Source organism: Anopheles funestus, chromosome 2RL, assembly GCF_943734845.2.
Source record: "Anopheles funestus chromosome 2RL, idAnoFuneDA-416_04, whole genome shotgun sequence".
NCBI lineage: Eukaryota > Metazoa > Arthropoda > Insecta > Diptera > Culicidae > Anopheles > Anopheles funestus.
The window spans coordinates 13,923,280-13,939,279 of NC_064598.1; the positions used below are offsets into that span (position 1 = coordinate 13,923,280).

Sequence of the window (16,000 nt, forward strand, 5' to 3'; positions counted from 1 at the left end):
AAATTAACACCCCTACTATTGGGTTTTTTGGGCCTTTTTTTGTTATTGTTGTTGCTTTACTTCGGACAATGCATTAGAACACTGGCAGCAGCATCAAGAAGGATGTGTGGTTGTGTGTGTCTGTGTAAATGCCAGGATTGAACTGTGAACTTGCGGACGGTAAAGGATCGCCATAGTGAAGCGCGTGGCCAAAGCGCGTTTTGCGCTTCAATGGATTGCATTGAAAACATCACACGAAACTGTAGAACAAAAGCGCACAGACGAATAGCGTGACAAATGGTCTGATGAGGGTTAAGGACGAATGACTGCGGTGGTAAAAGAGTTCCAAAAAAACACAAAAATGCTCGCACATTCCAATGAAGTCGGATTTTATGTTTAAACAAACGGGAAAGAATTAATGTTTTTTAAAAAGGACCGATATCCGAATACTTAACGACATTGCGTATGTGTGGATAACGTTACATTAAAAAAAAACTCTGGCTGTAAAGTTGTGTGCAATTCATTTTGATACTCCTTTTATGGGCATTCATCTCCTTTAGTGTCTGCTGGTAATGGGTTTCATAAATCTTGTCACGAGAATTTCCGATTTATGGACATCCATCCGCTTCGGCTGATCGCCTTCGTATGTATCAATTCCGAGTGAGCGAGTGTCCCATGCTCCGGGTGGATTGGTAACTTTTCCATCCATTTCTTCACACCCGCTAAAAGGGTTTCCGCCGCATGCTTCGCTTCCTAGCAACAAGTGTAATCGCAACAGGACAAAGACACAAAAACACAGCTGCCCGGACAACACTCAGCGGTGTCTTGGATCGCCACAATCGAGCAGTCGTAAAATCTCTGTGAAGTACATAACCCATCGAGTACATCTTATCTTCGCGGGTACTTGGACCGTTGTCGCTTGAGTTGAAGCATCCTTCGCGTGCCTTCTTTGCCACCACTGTCGTCCGCGGAGTCCGTGGCAATGAATGCGTTTGGTTTTAGGCACCGAGAGCTTCAGCGCTTTCGAAGATCTAACGTCAAGCCAGAAACAATGGACCGCCGGAGAACATAATGCTTTCGCTGGTGGGGGCCAGGTTGTGGGTGGCATGGGTGTCGAAAGCCTGTAGTCAAAGTGTCCGTCCCCAAGTGCTGTGCCGAGGCGTAAAGGCAGCGCTATGGTTGAGCTCAAAAACAGGCACACTTCAAACTGTGCGACCAACTGGATAAAATTAATGGAAGCAAGTTTTTTTTTCTTCTCACTTGTCCCGCCCCTCAAGCAACCCTCCCTGCATGGGGTGTTACGGATGTTTTGTTATTCTGCTTCAGCGAGCCTTAAAAACGGTCGGTACCAGGTACCGGCGGTGATCCTGGCGGTAAGATGAAGCTTAAAACTCTGACCGAGATCCGTTTTGTTTTTTGCTCTGGTTTCCGTTGTTCTTGTTTGCGGCTTCGTTGTTCTACGGGAAGTTCATTGTGCGTTATTAGCAGGGTAGCTAGTTGCGACTGTTCAGCACATTCTGCTTCATCTACCTCATTGCAGCTTCCGTCAAGGTTAGTGCCATCAGATAGCGCACATCATCCGAAGGCTTGGCTCCGGAATGGACAAAACGGTCTGTACACGGAGATGCCATTCAGATATGAAACATTGAAAGCATGGAGCTGTAGAGGATGGAACAGGAAACTTTGAAAGCCTGGAGTTTTTGGAGATGGGACAGGAATCGCGGAGCAAAAAAAACGTGGACCTCCTGCTGTTAGCGGAAGTTGTTAGCATGCCGCTTATGGAGTGAATGGTGATGATACTGCATAGATTAGTGAAGTTAAATATTGTTGATTAAACAATTTTAGTGAAAGTAGGTTTCTAGCGGTAAGTTTGATAAGCAGCTTTTCTATGCATACAGAAAAAATGTTGAAGTCAATCTACACACAGACACATACGGTGCAATTGTATTCTTCCAATTTTTTTGTAAGTGGTTTTAACAACCACGTGGTTGTTTAGCACGTGATTTATATTTATTTAAATTTGAATTTAAACTGCCATATTTGCGAAGGATGAATAATAAACTCAGAAAAGGTAGCAGTGCTGCGCTTCTAGCAAAGCAAATAAGCATTTGAAATGTGAGCTATAAACAGATGACCAACGATGTAAACAAAACGCTGCTGTCAACTCGGCCAGTCTTCGTTTGTTTACCACTAGAACTAGAACAGCAAAACTCGGATCCAACCAAAACGAAACTCTAAAAAAAATGGCTGAATATAATAAAGCTAAAATTAGTAAACTGGTCCTAAAGGGGGAAAGTTCAAAGTATGTTTCATAGTGCTTTAACCAACAACAACACAACATTCTATACGCAAACGATCTTTTCAGAGGCACGAAGCGAAAACACAAAAAGGATAAGAAGGATAAGGAAGCAAAGCGTGCGCTCGTCGTCGACACGGATGCGGTAAAGCACGGTGGCTGGTGGATAGTGACAAAAACCAGTGATATTACCGGTTCGATTGCGCTTCAGTTTGATAAGCAAGCTTACGTGAAGGCGTTGGACAATGGGCTTTTTACGCTGGGTGCACCCCACAACGAAGGTGACCCACCGGATCCGGAAGAAATATTCAGTGCCGTACTGATCAACGAGCAGAAGGTCGCATTCAAGTCCGGTTACGGCAAGTACCTGAAGGCGGAAAAGGATGGGATGATAACGGGTCGTTCAGATGCCGTGTCGGCATTGGAACAGTTCGAGCCGGTGTTTGACCAAGGCAAAATGGCTTTGCTCGCTGCGAACGGATGTTTTGTATCGGTGGACCCCGAGGATGATGCGCTAGTAGCCATCAAGAAAAAGGTCGGCAGCGATGAAGTGTGCATGATTAGAAGCTGTGCTGGCAGAGAAGATATCTCCAACAAGGAGCTGCCCGCCGAGGAATCGGGCAATCTAGACCAAGTCGAATTAAACTATGTGTAAGTATTTTTTTTCCACTTAAAGAATGTGTTAAATTTACCTAAAGAAAACATTCTTTATTTTAGGAAAAAGTTTCAGAAATTCCAAGATAAAAAGATACGCGTCAGCAACGAGGACAAAGTTGCTCTGAAAAAGGCAAAGGACGAAGGAGCACTGCATGAGGCGTTGCTGGATCGCCGAAGTAAGATGAAAGCGGATAGATACTGCAAATAAGGACATTCTCACCGTATAATAAACTGTGCACGGACGATGGTTAAGATAAAGTATGTTTGGACTTTTATTTTATGTTGTATTATTGCCGAGCTTCACCTGGTCTCGGGGTACTTCGTTCTTGCTCCGTATTTTGCTCCTGCTGTTAGTTTGATTTTACGTGAGTATAGTGGTTGCTTTCCAATAGTGATAATAATGATTTGTTTTTCCCATGAATTTCGTATTTATGTTTATGCCAAAAACCGTGTTACGAGCTAAACCGAATTTCGATAAAGAACTATTTTATGTTTATGTGAGTTTTTTCTCCTTCTATTGTTTGATTACTGTCTTTTAACCTACGGGAGGTTTTACTTTTTTAGTATCCAGTTCATGCGCCACCATCGTCACCATCTTTCTCGTTTGACTCTTTTCAGTGTTATTGGAATATCAGTTCGTTCGAGCCAGATTGTGTACCACTGTGCTCATCGTACACAGTTTCGTGCAGTCACGTGAAGCTAGTCGTTAATAACCTGCAGTAAGCAGCTTCGTTTCTTATGGTCTTTTCACTTCCGCCATTCGTAGCAGCCGTTTGCATGCTCATGGACGTATTAGGAGTGTTGTGTTGTTTGCTATGGTTTTTCCTTTCGATTGGAACCGGCCCGGGATACTTTATCTATCATAAACAATTTCGTTTATTGTTCCTTTCCTTAATATTCACTCACTCACACAGTTCACCTCAGTTCTATTTCCCTTTACCCATGAGCGTTTCCGTTTGTATGCTTGCATTTAAACCCTATCTCATCGTATTGCATTGTAAAAAGAAAATTGGATTGTGCTGTGGAAAACAAAAAACAAAACAAAACAAATGTTGCAAAAACTATCATTTCGTTCCGCTATTTTTGGTTTCGTTTGAGGCTAATAACGCTGAGATGCGCGATATACAGAGGAGAAAACGATCTTGCTATATATGTCTGTCATGAACCTACCATGTGTTTGCTAAAAATGAACATAAACATAGGTAAAAACATAATGTGCTATAGAACATGTGTTCCATTAGTGTATACAGCAAAACGTAAACGTATATGTTAGAACGTTTCATCACACGAACACAATCCGTTTTAATATCTACAATAGAAAAGAGTAATCCAAAAACAGAAAATGATCTTATCAAAAATGTATCACTTTCTGCCCAACACAGTTCACGGTTCACATCAGTGTTGGGGAAGAATTTACGTTCAGTATTGACACCCTGCTCGCCAACCAAACGTTGGTTATTGTGTGCCATGGCATCTCTAGACCTCTTGGTGGAGATTCAACGAGCGTTGTTTTGAATTTGAAAAAGAGAGGCATTACGAATGGATAGTATCGATGTCTGTGTTGGTGGATGTAGGCGTAGGGTTTTGCTCTTGCTTTATCTCCTACTGGTTGTCTGCATTCGTACTAACTTACTTCCGGACCCGGCTTCTAACGCAGCAAGCCTCAGCTAATTGTTGACTGGGCTCTTAATTGTCTTAACCATTCTACAAACTCATCGAGCATTACGGGCCCTGAAATGTGCACAAAACAAAAAGGAAATGGGTATCAATATCTTGGCGAGGGTAACGTCGGCACCAACCGCTATAATGTACTTACAAGCTCCATCGACGTCATAATTTGTTAGATCGTTGGAGATGGTGCGGGAAAACTCTAGAATATTACACCACTGATCCTTGTTGATCACTTTGTACTTGGACTGCTCTAAGAATTGGGCAAATTGTGCGTATAGTGGCCAATGTTTGCCGAGTAGTAGCTGTAGCATTGCTTTCGCCGTGTCAATATCCATACTACGCTGGTCTTTATCCTGGTGGGAACATTGAACAGGGACATAAAAAGTGGGGACAACCCTTGCTGGTCGCGTAGCGACGCACTTACCCTTGCAAAATCATACGCATATCTGTAGATGATTTTAAACGAGTTCGGGTCGTTGAGCATGCTTCTTAGATACTCCAGCTTGCACTGCACCTTGAAGGCTGTGTCGCACTGCAGATCCGTTAGACCCTTCAACCATTCGCTCTGCGTAAAGAAGCCCATCTGTTTGGCACCCATCTTGTACGCCAGCACAAGCATTGCCACATTTTCCGGTTCCACGCCAATGTCTTCGCAGAACTTTTCCATACCTTCCGGCCCTAAAAGAATAATGAAATGAATTTTATAATGTCCTTCGAAACAAGTTGCCCGTTCGCACCGAAAGTCAACGGAAGCGACGTTGAAATGCTACTTCCGATACGGTTCTAAAATTAGATCTTTTGTTTACGAACACAAAACCGGAGGTAGGACACAAAGAGACAAATAGCCGATTTTGTGATTACTTAATACATTAGCACACATCTTGCAGTGGACGCGAATGCTCACGGAATCTTTCAACTCACCTAAAGTGTCCGTATCGTCCGGTGTGGTGTACTCCCGGAACCAGGCAAGGCATCGCTTCTGACTGAAGGCGTCTTCCGATTTACTGTAACGCCTAGAGCTGCAAACGAAATGGAAAAGTAACACCAAAACAAACCATGTCAGTGCATATTTGCCGCAAAAGTGTATCCACAAAACCAGCTGTACATTCCGTCACCCATCGTTAATCTCGTTTCGTTGACAGATCAATCGAGAAACGCACTAAACACTCGCCCTACTGTGAATGTGTTGCACATCGGACAAACGCGAGTTATTCCGAGAGAAAAATAAAAAAACACTTATAGGCAAAAAATTATCACTGTTATCGTGCGGGTAGCGTAACCCCTCACTAGATGTGCTTGCTTCGTGGACGGCGTTTCACTGACAAATGGAAAGTGAAAATTAGGAAGGAAGAGCAATTTGCGTTCGCAGCGGACCCGTGTGCCTGTGTGCTAAAAATATCATGTTGATCTTTTTTTAAAAAAGACGCGCCATGCAGCACAAACTGCGATCCGACGTAGCGTAGCGTTAACGCGTTGATCTTGACGAACCGTCCCGGCACATCACGGCAGTTGATGGGAGATAGTGATAGGGGAGAAAAAATTCTAAAATGCGGTAGCATCTAACGATAGCTAGAGAAATGAATATTCAAATTAAATATGCTTGCCTAGACGGGCTTTACACTTGATACGAAAGATCGTTGATCTACGGAAACAGCCCCCGGGGGCCGACACTAAACACAAATCGATCGTCTCCTTAATACGAACCTTTGATAACTATTTCGTTGCCTTTTGGTCGACTGTTGGTCCTCTTCGCTGGGCCTCATGTCTATGGCGTGACGACGTTTACCTCTGGGCATTTGTAATGTGTCAATTGTGAAGCTTGCACTGCTTGCACTGTAAGCCGCTTGCTGACGATGGTTCGATCCTTTCCGGTATATCCTGTGGGCAACCTTCTCTCTTTCGTACTGTGCTGCGATACGATGCCACTACTTCCACATCAGGTTCCTCTGCTTACTGTTTTGCAAATCACCTTAACCTCCAAACAACAATAGCGAGCAACCTTATTGCAATCAGTCTTTGAAGGCAGAGATCGTGTGGCGTCTTCGGACGCAGCTTCCGGATAGCGAGGAAGGTTTAAGGCAGATGGATTCAGCAAACCAGCTGACCGTTACGGCACAATGTCACGGTGAAGAAAGTAGCAAAAGAAAGACAAATGAACCATTATCAGTGTGTAAACTTTGCAAAATCAATACTGTCATGAAAATCAATATTGAGTAAATTCTGGTTCCGTTGATTATTATTCCGGAAGTGTTGGACTCTTCACGAGCAGGACGGTATTGGGAAGATAGATCCTTACAATGCGTCCCATTTCCCGTTCACAGCTGCCGTTTTCACCCGGATAAATAGCCCCAGCTATCTGTCTGTCGGGTTCGCTGGTGTTAGCATCGTTGCTGGATACTAGCGGATATCAGCAGGGGTACAGCAGTTAATCCGGAATCGGTGGATGAAATCTGAGCAATGGATATTTACCGTCGTAAGCCGTTGGCTGATACAGGCTATCGCACAATGCACGATTGGAAAACGTAGTCAGCAGGTACGGTAAAAAGAGTACACTTGTCGCTATCGTGCGCTGATGCTGCTGCTGCTGCTCCTGCTGATGATGATGATGGTTATGCTTTCATGTTTTCAACAACGCAATGGGAAGGGAAACGATGAAGCTTGACAAACGACGGTAATCACATAGTCGAACCCAGCCCTGGCTTGCGTTGCTTGCTGTGACAAAGCATCATCATGGGGTTTGACTATGCAACCAGCTGTCAAAACGCGTTGAACTTGGTAGAGTGAGCGAGAACACTATGGATCAGTGGGAGTGAGACAAAGCACAAATGTGACAAACGTCAAACAAATTCAAAGTGTTGCCAAAAAACAAACTGCTTTCGCGTCCTCGCTCGTTTACCTGCGGAATTCTGTACCCGTGTTGTGCGTAGCATCGAATTGATGTGTTTTTTTACAAATCTACCCGCTCGATTACGTTTGCAATAGTTTGTAACCAGCGCTTGTACCCACGTGCCGCTTGTACTACCTCAAATCGCAATGAACACAGTCACAACACCGCCGAGGACCGCATTTAAAAAAGAACCACCCGTGCCAAAGGACTATGAAAGTACGTCGTCTGATGAGGATGGGTACCTGTCGCCATTCAACGGATCGGATGATGGAAGCGAAGTGGTGGAAGGAAGTTTGCTCGACGAGATGCCTCCGTTCTCTGCCTGCTCCATGTCACCGTCGGCACGGTCACTCTCGCCGATCGAACAGGAATCATTCGAATCGCCGATTTCGGTACCGAAGTCCGGAAGAAGCTACTCGGGCTGTAGCACACCGACGTACGCGACCCCGCCACCAACAACACAGCATCTGACGGGAGTTGGCGCGCAACCGGCCGATGGATATGTAACGCTGGACGAAATACATGCCCGTATTGGACTGACCCCACCGGATGGGAACGTTAGCCGGAGCCGCCTGAACTTGGAAACCATTTTCGAGGGTGTGTTCCTAGAAACACCACCAAAGAAAGAGTTTCAATCGAAGGGAAATCTGTTCCGCCGATCTATACGGAATCGAGCGCTGCTGTGTGAGAAAGCGGATCAGAAAGAGAACATGCCCTGAACAGGCCTGACCGTAGGTTTGTTTGTAACATGTTTAGCGGTTATAGGTAGTGAAAGGTTTTATAGTTTTGGTTTCTTGTTTATATCAACATGGCAATATGATAATTGCACAGCGAGAAATGATTTTTTATACTTAACAGTAGCTAGTAGCGAGAGCGGAAAGATACCACCATGTGGTTCATTTTCATTCCAGTAGGTAGATGGAGATCTACCCCGGGGGAAAATACTTACCTTATAAGCAGAGGAACGTCGTGCCTTTTTCGAGATTTTATACGTTAATGAAACATCGGAAGAATAGCTTGCCGCCATGTAGATGTTAGCACTGGTGGAATTTGGTTAAACGTTGGTGTTATCGCGTTACATGACACAAATAAATGCACAATCTAAGTACACATCGATCGATGTGTAGCAATACTTTATACCTAACAAAAATACCTCGCCTTTCATATCGAGTTGGTTGATTTGAAAATGTAAAACAAGAAACAGGTTTGCGTTGGGCCCCCTGGAACGATTCGAAGATGAGTGGTACCAACATTACAGGTAGTATTTGTAGTTAGTATGATGATTTACCAAAAAAAGAAAAAAAGGCTTAGCTGTATCGGTTCTTCTTATTAAGGATATGAAATCATCAAACAGATCGGAAGCGGAGCCTATTCCGAAGTGTTTCACGTGCGTTGTCGGCGTTCGGGGAAATCCTATGCTGCCAAACATCTGATCGATGCGTGTTCGGATTTGAATTGCGATGTAGCTTTTCCTGAAATTCAGCTCATGCGATCCGTACCCAGTCATCCGAACATCATGCACATTTTCGACTACGTATTGTAAGTGTGTAGTAATTGAATGAGAGAGACGTCGCATTTAATATTCCATTTTTAACTGCCAGTGAAAAGAGTAGCCTAACTTTAATCATGGACTTGATGGACATGAGTTTGTACGATTACATGCAAACTCGAACACGTCCATTTTCCGAAAGCCGAGTCCGTAAAATGCTGTACCAAATCGTCACAGGACTGGGACATCTTCATCAGAACGGCATATTTCATCGTGACGTTAAGCCGGAGAATATTTTGGTAAAAATTACCGGCGGTATCGTAGGCAGGGTAAGTGGCCATAAACTAACGTGCACCTAGTGTGGATAATTGATAAGATTTCATATTCTTTAGAAAGAAATTCTACAACTAGCTGACTTTGGAAGTGCGGAGCGCATAGCGAAATGTCCCCCTTTGGCCATCTACATTGCAACCCGATGGTATCGGGCTCCTGAGTGTATGCTCTCGTTGGGTCATTACGGGCCCAAGATGGATGTTTGGGCGGTAGGGTGTTGTTTTTATGAGATGCTCACCCTGAAGCCACTATTTCAGGGCGAAAATGAGCTCGAGATGCTGGATGCAATACATAGGCTGCTAGGATCCCCAACGAGCACTATGCTGGAACAATTTCGACCATTAAATTTGGCCAATTTAAAATTTCCAACACGCAAAGGAATAGACTTCCGGCTTCATCTCCCATTAATGAATCCAATCGGGCTCGATTTGATGAAAAAAATGCTAATATATTATCCTGATCGGCGCATCGGCGCAAAAAACTTGGTTACGCACGTGTACTTTAAGGAAATAATGTATGTTCTAAGATGGGAACCATGTTTTCTCGAATCCTATTTAATTGGAGGCTTTTTCTATTATAATTTCAGTAAACACAAAACGTTATCAAAATTCTCAATGAGCCATCAGAGCTTGCATTACGTTGCAGATGAAACGAGTTTGACCATAAAAGCATCCTCCAATGCAACACGAAAAACTAAGGTAATGTGTCTTACGAGAGAAACTAAAGCCACAATTTCAACTCCTCTTTTCCGTTTTTTTCTTGTAGCATCACAACTGTCCTGTCTCGACGACTTCAAGTGTGGTCAGTTTCATCAGCAACAATACATTTCACATTCTATCCGTCGACGAACAAAAAAGGATTAATAAACGGAAAGAACGCTTATGGAATATGAATCCGGCGTCAATGGAGAAGCAGAAACAAAAATTTAAATAGTCGAGGAAGTTCGTGAAAATGGCTAACAGAAAGTGACTTTATATTTGGTAATAAAATTTTATTTTTATACATTTTCCCTTACTTCCCAAAGAATGTCCGTGATTTTGAAATAACCGCCTCATCGTTTCGTTTATGGCTAGTCAAATCTACAACGATTTATATGCTGCTCTGGTGCGCAAGCATGTTGATGCTTTCTATATTCGCTAAATGACTCGCGGGTGACTCATGACTTTGAATCAGGTACATTCGAATTCGCCGTGTTTCTCCCTTCCCGTGCTACACGTGCATTACGTGTAGAGCGGGTTTCGGTGGAATCGACGTGTTTCGATTTCTGCTTCCGGTTTCGGCTTGAGGCATTGTTTTAAGTACACTTTAACCCCGACACACGGTCGGTTCGCCTCAATAGCGCATTACTCCGTCACCATAAGCTGTTCGAGATCGTCCCGATTATAAAGCTTGATCTTGAGGAAGCCTGGATTTAGCTCGGTGTATCTGCAAACAAACAAAAAAGTGCAAATTAACGCGTTAATTAATGCCCGTTGTAGCATTGTTTCTTCCATCATCCATCTTACCTTATGTTCTTTACTCTAAGCATTGCCTTCACGCGCTGTTTGATGATTGGTTTACCATCGGCCGAATGTAGTCCTCGGCCCGTAATGATGTATAGCGTTTTGAAGCGCTGTTGGGAGTTGAGTAGATTGGACGCATGTTCGGCTAGGAATAGCTCCAAGCAGCGTAACGCTTCCTGCGAGTGCAGATAGTGCAGATCAAGCACTGCATCATTGTTCAGCTTCAGCTTGTGCACCTCCATGATGCAGTTCGATGCTCTACTGTTGTACATGTCGATCTTGGTGCGATGTAGACGTGCAATCTGTGAGTAGTAATCGGCCAACCCCGGCACATTGCGCTGTATCGCTTGTCGTGTCTTTTCGTGACATTCGTTCTTAAGATCGAGATGATGCTGTGCCAAATTCCTACATTCTTCCGCTTTGATCAAGTGGAAATTGATCGCCTCCTCACCGGAGAGGCTGGAAGACCCCGTCGGGGAGGGTGTCGCAAAGGTGGGTGAGCTAAACAGATCAAGCAGCTTCTGTTTTTCGTTCTCGGCTCGCTGCTTTAGATGCTCTTCTTTTTCCAGCATCTGCTGCCGAACGCTGTCGGGTATGGAGGCGTTCAGCACCTGCACCGTTTCATCGAAGCGATTATGGTGCGCGGCTAGAATCTGAACCAGATCATCGCCGTTTACGTGCGGGAACATTTCTTTCAGCTTCTGTTGCGACATCTGCTGGGCCAGATCCGGCGGTCTCTGCCAGGTTGCGTTGGTTTCCTTCTGATATGCCGCCAATGCTTCCTCCATCTCGATAATGTCTTTCAGGTTTGGAACCCCCGTCGGATTGGGTGGTTTAAACAGGGCGGGATATTTTTCCTCCGTCTGCATCAGCTGTGCCATGCGGGCGTCTTCCCGCAAGCTAAGCAACTTCTCCTCCTCGGTGTAGCTGTAGAACGAATCGAGGAAAAGCAGATACAATTGTTCCGCCATTTCCGTCGCCATGAATACACGCGTCCGGTCGGACTGTACATTTTCCAGTTCGAGCGATTTGGGACAATGCTTATCCTTGAAGATGGCGTGCAGTTGCTGCACCAATTCTACACCGAGTTGCAGCGCAACTACCTCACTGTCCGTGGCTTTGTCAGGCGCTTCCAGATCTAGCATCTCTCCGGGTGGAGATTCATCGGAGGCCGTTACAATCCGTCTGGCTAGGCGTAACTTTTGAATCGGTTCCGAGAAGTGTTCATTTCCCAGTACGAAACGTGCCTCGATTTCTCGCTTGATTGCCTGTGTAGATTCCCGCTGTCCTTGGCCACGGCGTACTGGCTCTCGCGGTGACAGATATCCGGATGCTTCGGTAGTCATGTAACTGGCAGGATGCTCCGTTTCGCTTTCTACTTTGTCCAGCGAAGATAGCACCGATTGCGATATGTCCTTTGCAATCTGTTCGTTGCAGTTGCAGTCAAGCAAGTTCCATCGGACCGTTGTATCCGTTAGTACATCGACTGGCTCGCCTTGATTGTCCTTGACGTTCGGCTGTGTTTGGGATACTCCGGCACAGCTTTCGAAGTTTTCCGACTTTTGTTCCTCCAGCAGTATGTTTGCAACCCAATCACCATCACCGCTGCACTTCTCGAACAGATCCCACAGATAGGATTCCGGAATTTTTGAGTAGAGATTACAAATTTCCGAAAAGCTTGTGTTCTCATTCGGGCAACCGCGCTTATGTTTTGTCAACGCGATCCGTTTCATGTCGGTCTTTTTCGATGGTTTCTCCCTGGGTGGCTGGGAAGTCTGGGACGGATTAGATTTTTGTGCTGATTCAGGAAATTTCATCGGCAACTTAGTTGGTTCCTTTACGCTGGATAGGAGAAAGTTCGTGATCGGTTCGTGGTGCGGATTTGTTACGCGTTCTGGTTGCGCTTCTAGTGCCGACACGTCCATCGTTTGTACTTGGTTTTGTTTTTGTTTCTCTTCAATCGCGGACGATGCCCAGAACTGATTGCTTTCCGTATCGTAGGGTTTCCAGTTTGTGTCTGTTTTACGCCAATCGCTAAAGTCCCAGGAAAAATTATCCTCGTCTAGAGCATCGCAACCTCCCGCTGCCCCGAGATCGGTCTCTTCCTCAATCGTTTTGTGGTACCGCGGTGCCACCTTTACCGGTGTACCGATTTTCTGCGGATCGCGAGGTGGTTTGGGCGGTGGTATAGCCGACAGATCGGTTAACCGATCGTTTGGCTTTTGCTTTGAATTGTCTTTTGTTGCTTTTGTCATGTCGCCCCAGGGTTCACACCACTTCGTAGCCTGCGGTACGGAATTAGCCGATTCCTCCGCTGGCACAGGCAAGTCGCTCGGTAGGATGGGATAGTGGCGCATCTTAACCGGAATGTAAAGTGCGTGCTCGAGTTTACACATGCGATAAAGCTCCTGCACATTGGTGAGCTTCTCATACTTTTGCAGCATGTTCTTAATCTTCGGCTCCGGAACGCCATGTGTGTTCCGTATCGCTAGGCTGCGGCTATTATTCCGCCAGTGTGTTGTCGGTTCGAGCACCTCGAGGAAGTAGCCGTGGGCGGCAGCAATTTTCACATACTCGAACATCTCCCACAATTGCATGTTCGTATTGTCCACCACGATCGGGCTCCATCCATCACGTGCCTTCGCTAGCACGTTTTGCTGATTAAAACGATGCGCAGAATCTATTGCATCGGGCTGGAATTTGTACACTCCGTTCACCATGAAATAGTCGTCGGCGCTAAAAATGTGATTACGATAATCACCGCCAGAAGTGCGGTCGATAAGCGTACGCGATAGGTAAGATTTGCCACTGCCCGGTGCTCCTCGCATAAGCACCATAACGCGATAACCTTGAGACACCATGTCGAGGATGTTTTGAAAGTTCGCCGGCTGCTCAGCGGGCTTATGTTTCCCGGCGATCCTTGACTGTTGGCTGTTGCTGGGAGCTGGGGGCTGTTGAAATTGTATAGGAAAGTTTCCTTTCTGCAGAAGGGATGCGAAACTCGTTGTCATTTCTGCTGCATCGTTCTTGGCTATGTTCACTTGCTTGCGGGTGGCTCCGGTCGAACGATCCGGCCCGTTAACGGAATCATTGTCATCGGCGGGTAAGGCTGTTGGCAGTTTATCGGCAGTACTTTTCAGTTCCGGGAAGGAACCAGCTTGTTCCTCGTCCCGTAACAGCGCTTCGACACAAGCATTTACTACGGTAGCATGCAGAAAGAGAAAGGATAGGATCACGAAACATGTAACCTTGCCGATGATCTTCTACTTACAATCGTCGTATCTCTCGATCGTAGCAATTATTCGTTGCTGGTCAATGTGATCGCCAAACATTTCAGTGAGGTGTGCTAAAATTTCGTCCCTATACATTCTAAACTTTGCTTTGGGTTTGTTCTGTAGATAACGATTTTGGGATGGGTATCCAGTATTGCACGAATAGGTAGTTGTTCGTTTATCAGCTTGTGCGCTCCTCCGTTGAATTGCTAGGCTGATATATGCTCAACCGATTGCTCTTCATACTACAGTAATGTGCACTGATAAGCAAATGGGCACTATCAAACATTTACTAAATAAAACTACAAAATAACGCGCGGATATTTCGGGAGTACAGTGATAAAAACGACGTAAAAACAAACACGTAAATAGAACAATGTGGCGAAATAAGAGTGACAGCTGGTCGCGAGTTTTGCCCGCATCGAACCGTTTGGCAACACTGTCAAACAGGCGAATCAGCTGTTTTGTACGGTTCCAAAACAAAGCAGCTGCGCTGCTGGTGAAAGTTTGTTTACGTTGTGGTTGTGCTGTGATGCGATGGAAAATTCACACCTAAATAGGGTAATTTTTAACTGGATTCACAATCTTCAAAGATATATCAGCGACTAAAGCAAGCGTCACACCTGTTTGCAGGCTCACATGTACGGTAGGCGGGCGGAAAACTGTGCAAAAAATCGACGATTCGACGAAGCCATCGAATGCCATCGCAAGGCCATTGTTCACTTCAACGAAGCGTTGAAGCTGCAGACAAATACGGTCGTGCAGGAGTCGCTTCAGCTGCAGCGCAAGTACCACCTGAAGCAGGTTGACTGGCTGCTGGTGAAGAAGCAGCAGTACGATCGTTACCTACGAGCGCTCGATTATCAGCGTCGTAAGAACCCGGAATTTTTAGCCCAACAGATCGAGAAAATGGACAAATACAACGAACTGCAAGTAGCGATCTACCACAATCTGGACGATACGGATGGTTTGTTGGAATCATTAGGTAGAAATATTGCCTCCAACAACCCACCGACGACGGCGGGAAGCAGTGGTACAAAAACCGTCCACGATTTAATCGCGCTTAATCACTCGCTGCACATACTGATCCAACGGATGTCACAGAATGTGGATGAATACGCCACCGAGAATGAGGAGCTGCGTGAGAAGTTACGGTACTACGAGAAGGAAAAGGAATCGGGTAGCTCCGACGGTGGAAAAGGTGTTGGTGATGCCGAATCGTCGGGCACCACAAATAAGGGTGGACCCAGCACACAGAAGCATACGATAGGACTGATGCACGACAATCTGTCCACACTGGCACCGCTCGAAATGCCCGTGTTTGATTTGTCGGACTTTGACAATCATTGAGCGGGGGCGTGGATGGCATGAAGCCCAGGCTAACCTTTGTACCGTGTCCCTGGTGTCGGCTCGTCGGTGGCAATACAGTTTGATGAAACAGTGTTGCAAGGATGTGATAACACTACTTATATATTTACATTAAATTACAAACACACCGCTGTAGGAAGGTGCCGGTGGTTCGCGGCAAGAGATGGGGGTTAGTAGAGTTGTAAATATTTTGTACAAAAGCGGACAGCAAGCCTTTCCCCTCGTATCTGTGCTTGCGTTGTTATTGGTTAGGCTCGATGTGTAACTATCGCTAATAAAGATTAATTACAGACGGATAGATTGTGATATGGTCGTTCGAGGTTAGTGCATGAGTGGTCAGCAAAATAATGTGATGACGCTTAATGTTTACCGTATTAATGTGCCCCATAATCATGGACGCGTCCTTCGCAAGATCGCCTGCCGAAACTGGCAACAAACGCTCGGCAATGAAATGAACCGTAATTTGTAACATTAACCACTGATCATTCCGGCCAAATTTCGGGGCCCCTCAATTTCGAACTGTGGTACATAATTTATTGCACGCTC

At 45.4% G+C, this 16,000-nt stretch overlaps 6 protein-coding genes and 1 long non-coding RNA gene across 9 annotated transcripts in view; 5 read left to right on the forward strand and 2 right to left on the reverse strand.

The window, feature by feature from the left end:
- The window catches only part of LOC125765206 (uncharacterized), a 361,639-nt gene that overhangs the window by 140,515 nt on the left and 205,124 nt on the right, over positions 1-16,000 (forward strand). The gene's annotated exons all lie outside the window — the stretch shown is intronic.
- Positions 2,147-3,193, forward strand: LOC125765128 (protein FRG1 homolog). The gene is made up of 3 exons (XM_049430020.1): positions 2,147-2,281; positions 2,345-2,926; positions 2,993-3,193. Exons 1-3 carry the CDS (start codon positions 2,223-2,225, stop codon positions 3,138-3,140), a joined length of 789 nt encoding a protein of 262 aa, XP_049285977.1. The 5' UTR covers positions 2,147-2,222; the 3' UTR covers positions 3,141-3,193.
- Positions 3,181-7,261, reverse strand: LOC125765139 (DCN1-like protein 4). 3 transcript variants are annotated; one of them, XM_049430035.1, is made up of 7 exons: positions 7,073-7,261; positions 6,308-6,703; positions 5,525-5,622; positions 5,028-5,281; positions 4,749-4,956; positions 4,566-4,663; positions 3,181-3,951 (listed from the first exon to the last, which is right to left on the reverse strand). In XM_049430035.1, the coding sequence occupies exons 2-6, from the start codon at positions 6,397-6,399 to the stop codon at positions 4,596-4,598; spliced, it is 720 nt and encodes a 239-aa protein (XP_049285992.1). In that variant the 5' UTR covers positions 6,400-6,703; positions 7,073-7,261; the 3' UTR covers positions 3,181-3,951; positions 4,566-4,595. The 3 variants fall into 3 exon arrangements, with proteins under 3 accessions (XP_049285992.1, XP_049285991.1, XP_049285993.1); XM_049430034.1 differs by having other exon boundaries at positions 3,181-4,663; positions 7,073-7,257; XM_049430036.1 differs by lacking the exons at positions 6,308-6,703; positions 7,073-7,261 and adding an exon at positions 5,709-5,989 and having other exon boundaries at positions 3,181-4,663.
- Positions 7,424-8,328, forward strand: LOC125765164 (uncharacterized). Its single transcript, XM_049430070.1, has one exon. It carries the CDS (start codon positions 7,637-7,639, stop codon positions 8,207-8,209), a length of 573 nt encoding a protein of 190 aa, XP_049286027.1. The 5' UTR covers positions 7,424-7,636; the 3' UTR covers positions 8,210-8,328.
- On the forward strand, positions 8,475-10,338 carry LOC125765087 (MAPK/MAK/MRK overlapping kinase-like). The gene is made up of 6 exons (XM_049429955.1): positions 8,475-8,748; positions 8,825-9,029; positions 9,092-9,308; positions 9,372-9,826; positions 9,899-10,010; positions 10,078-10,338. Exons 1-6 carry the CDS (start codon positions 8,727-8,729, stop codon positions 10,243-10,245), a joined length of 1,179 nt encoding a protein of 392 aa, XP_049285912.1. The 5' UTR covers positions 8,475-8,726; the 3' UTR covers positions 10,246-10,338.
- LOC125764934 (uncharacterized) lies at positions 10,283-14,348 on the reverse strand. Its single transcript, XM_049429674.1, has 3 exons — positions 14,086-14,348; positions 10,818-14,013; positions 10,283-10,737 (listed from the first exon to the last, which is right to left on the reverse strand). The coding sequence occupies exons 1-3, from the start codon at positions 14,180-14,182 to the stop codon at positions 10,656-10,658; spliced, it is 3,375 nt and encodes a 1,124-aa protein (XP_049285631.1). The 5' UTR covers positions 14,183-14,348; the 3' UTR covers positions 10,283-10,655.
- LOC125765135 (nuclear receptor-binding factor 2-like) lies at positions 14,522-15,765 on the forward strand. The gene is made up of 2 exons (XM_049430028.1): positions 14,522-14,647; positions 14,720-15,765. Exons 1-2 carry the CDS (start codon positions 14,624-14,626, stop codon positions 15,434-15,436), a joined length of 741 nt encoding a protein of 246 aa, XP_049285985.1. The 5' UTR covers positions 14,522-14,623; the 3' UTR covers positions 15,437-15,765.

Bases quoted from the DNA above. Each gene is read 5' to 3' on its own strand.
- LOC125765087 (XM_049429955.1), top strand. From the start codon at position 8,727: ATGAGTGGTACCAACATTACAG. The intron at 9,030-9,091 runs GTAAGTGTGTAG...TTTAACTGCCAG, and splicing joins CACATTTTCGACTACGTATT to TGAAAAGAGTAGCCTAACTT. The intron at 9,309-9,371 runs GTAAGTGGCCAT...CATATTCTTTAG, and splicing joins CCGGCGGTATCGTAGGCAGG to AAAGAAATTCTACAACTAGC.
- LOC125765128 (XM_049430020.1), top strand. From the start codon at position 2,223: ATGGCTGAATATAATAAAGCTAAAATTAGTAAACTGGTCCTAAAGGGG. The intron at 2,282-2,344 runs GTATGTTTCATA...CGATCTTTTCAG, and splicing joins CTAAAGGGGGAAAGTTCAAA to AGGCACGAAGCGAAAACACA. The intron at 2,927-2,992 runs GTAAGTATTTTT...TCTTTATTTTAG, and splicing joins CAAGTCGAATTAAACTATGT to GAAAAAGTTTCAGAAATTCC.
- LOC125764934 (XM_049429674.1), bottom strand. From the start codon at position 14,182: ATGTATAGGGACGAAATTTTAGCACACCTCACTGAAATGTTTGGCGAT. The intron at 14,014-14,085 runs GTAAGTAGAAGA...ATGCTACCGTAG, and splicing joins GATCGAGAGATACGACGATT to TAAATGCTTGTGTCGAAGCG. The intron at 10,738-10,817 runs GTAAGATGGATG...GTTTGTTTGCAG, and splicing joins CTTAGAGTAAAGAACATAAG to ATACACCGAGCTAAATCCAG.
- LOC125765164 (XM_049430070.1), top strand. From the start codon at position 7,637: ATGAACACAGTCACAACACCGCCGAGGACCGCATTTAAAAAAGAACCA.
- LOC125765139 (XM_049430035.1), bottom strand. From the start codon at position 6,399: ATGCCCAGAGGTAAACGTCGTCACGCCATAGACATGAGGCCCAGCGAA. The intron at 5,282-5,524 runs GTGAGTTGAAAG...TTATTCTTTTAG, and splicing joins GGACGATACGGACACTTTAG to GGCCGGAAGGTATGGAAAAG. The intron at 4,664-4,748 runs GTAAGTACATTA...TGCACATTTCAG, and splicing joins TTATGACGTCGATGGAGCTT to GGCCCGTAATGCTCGATGAG.
- LOC125765135 (XM_049430028.1), top strand. From the start codon at position 14,624: ATGGAAAATTCACACCTAAATAGG. The intron at 14,648-14,719 runs GTAATTTTTAAC...ACCTGTTTGCAG, and splicing joins AAAATTCACACCTAAATAGG to GCTCACATGTACGGTAGGCG.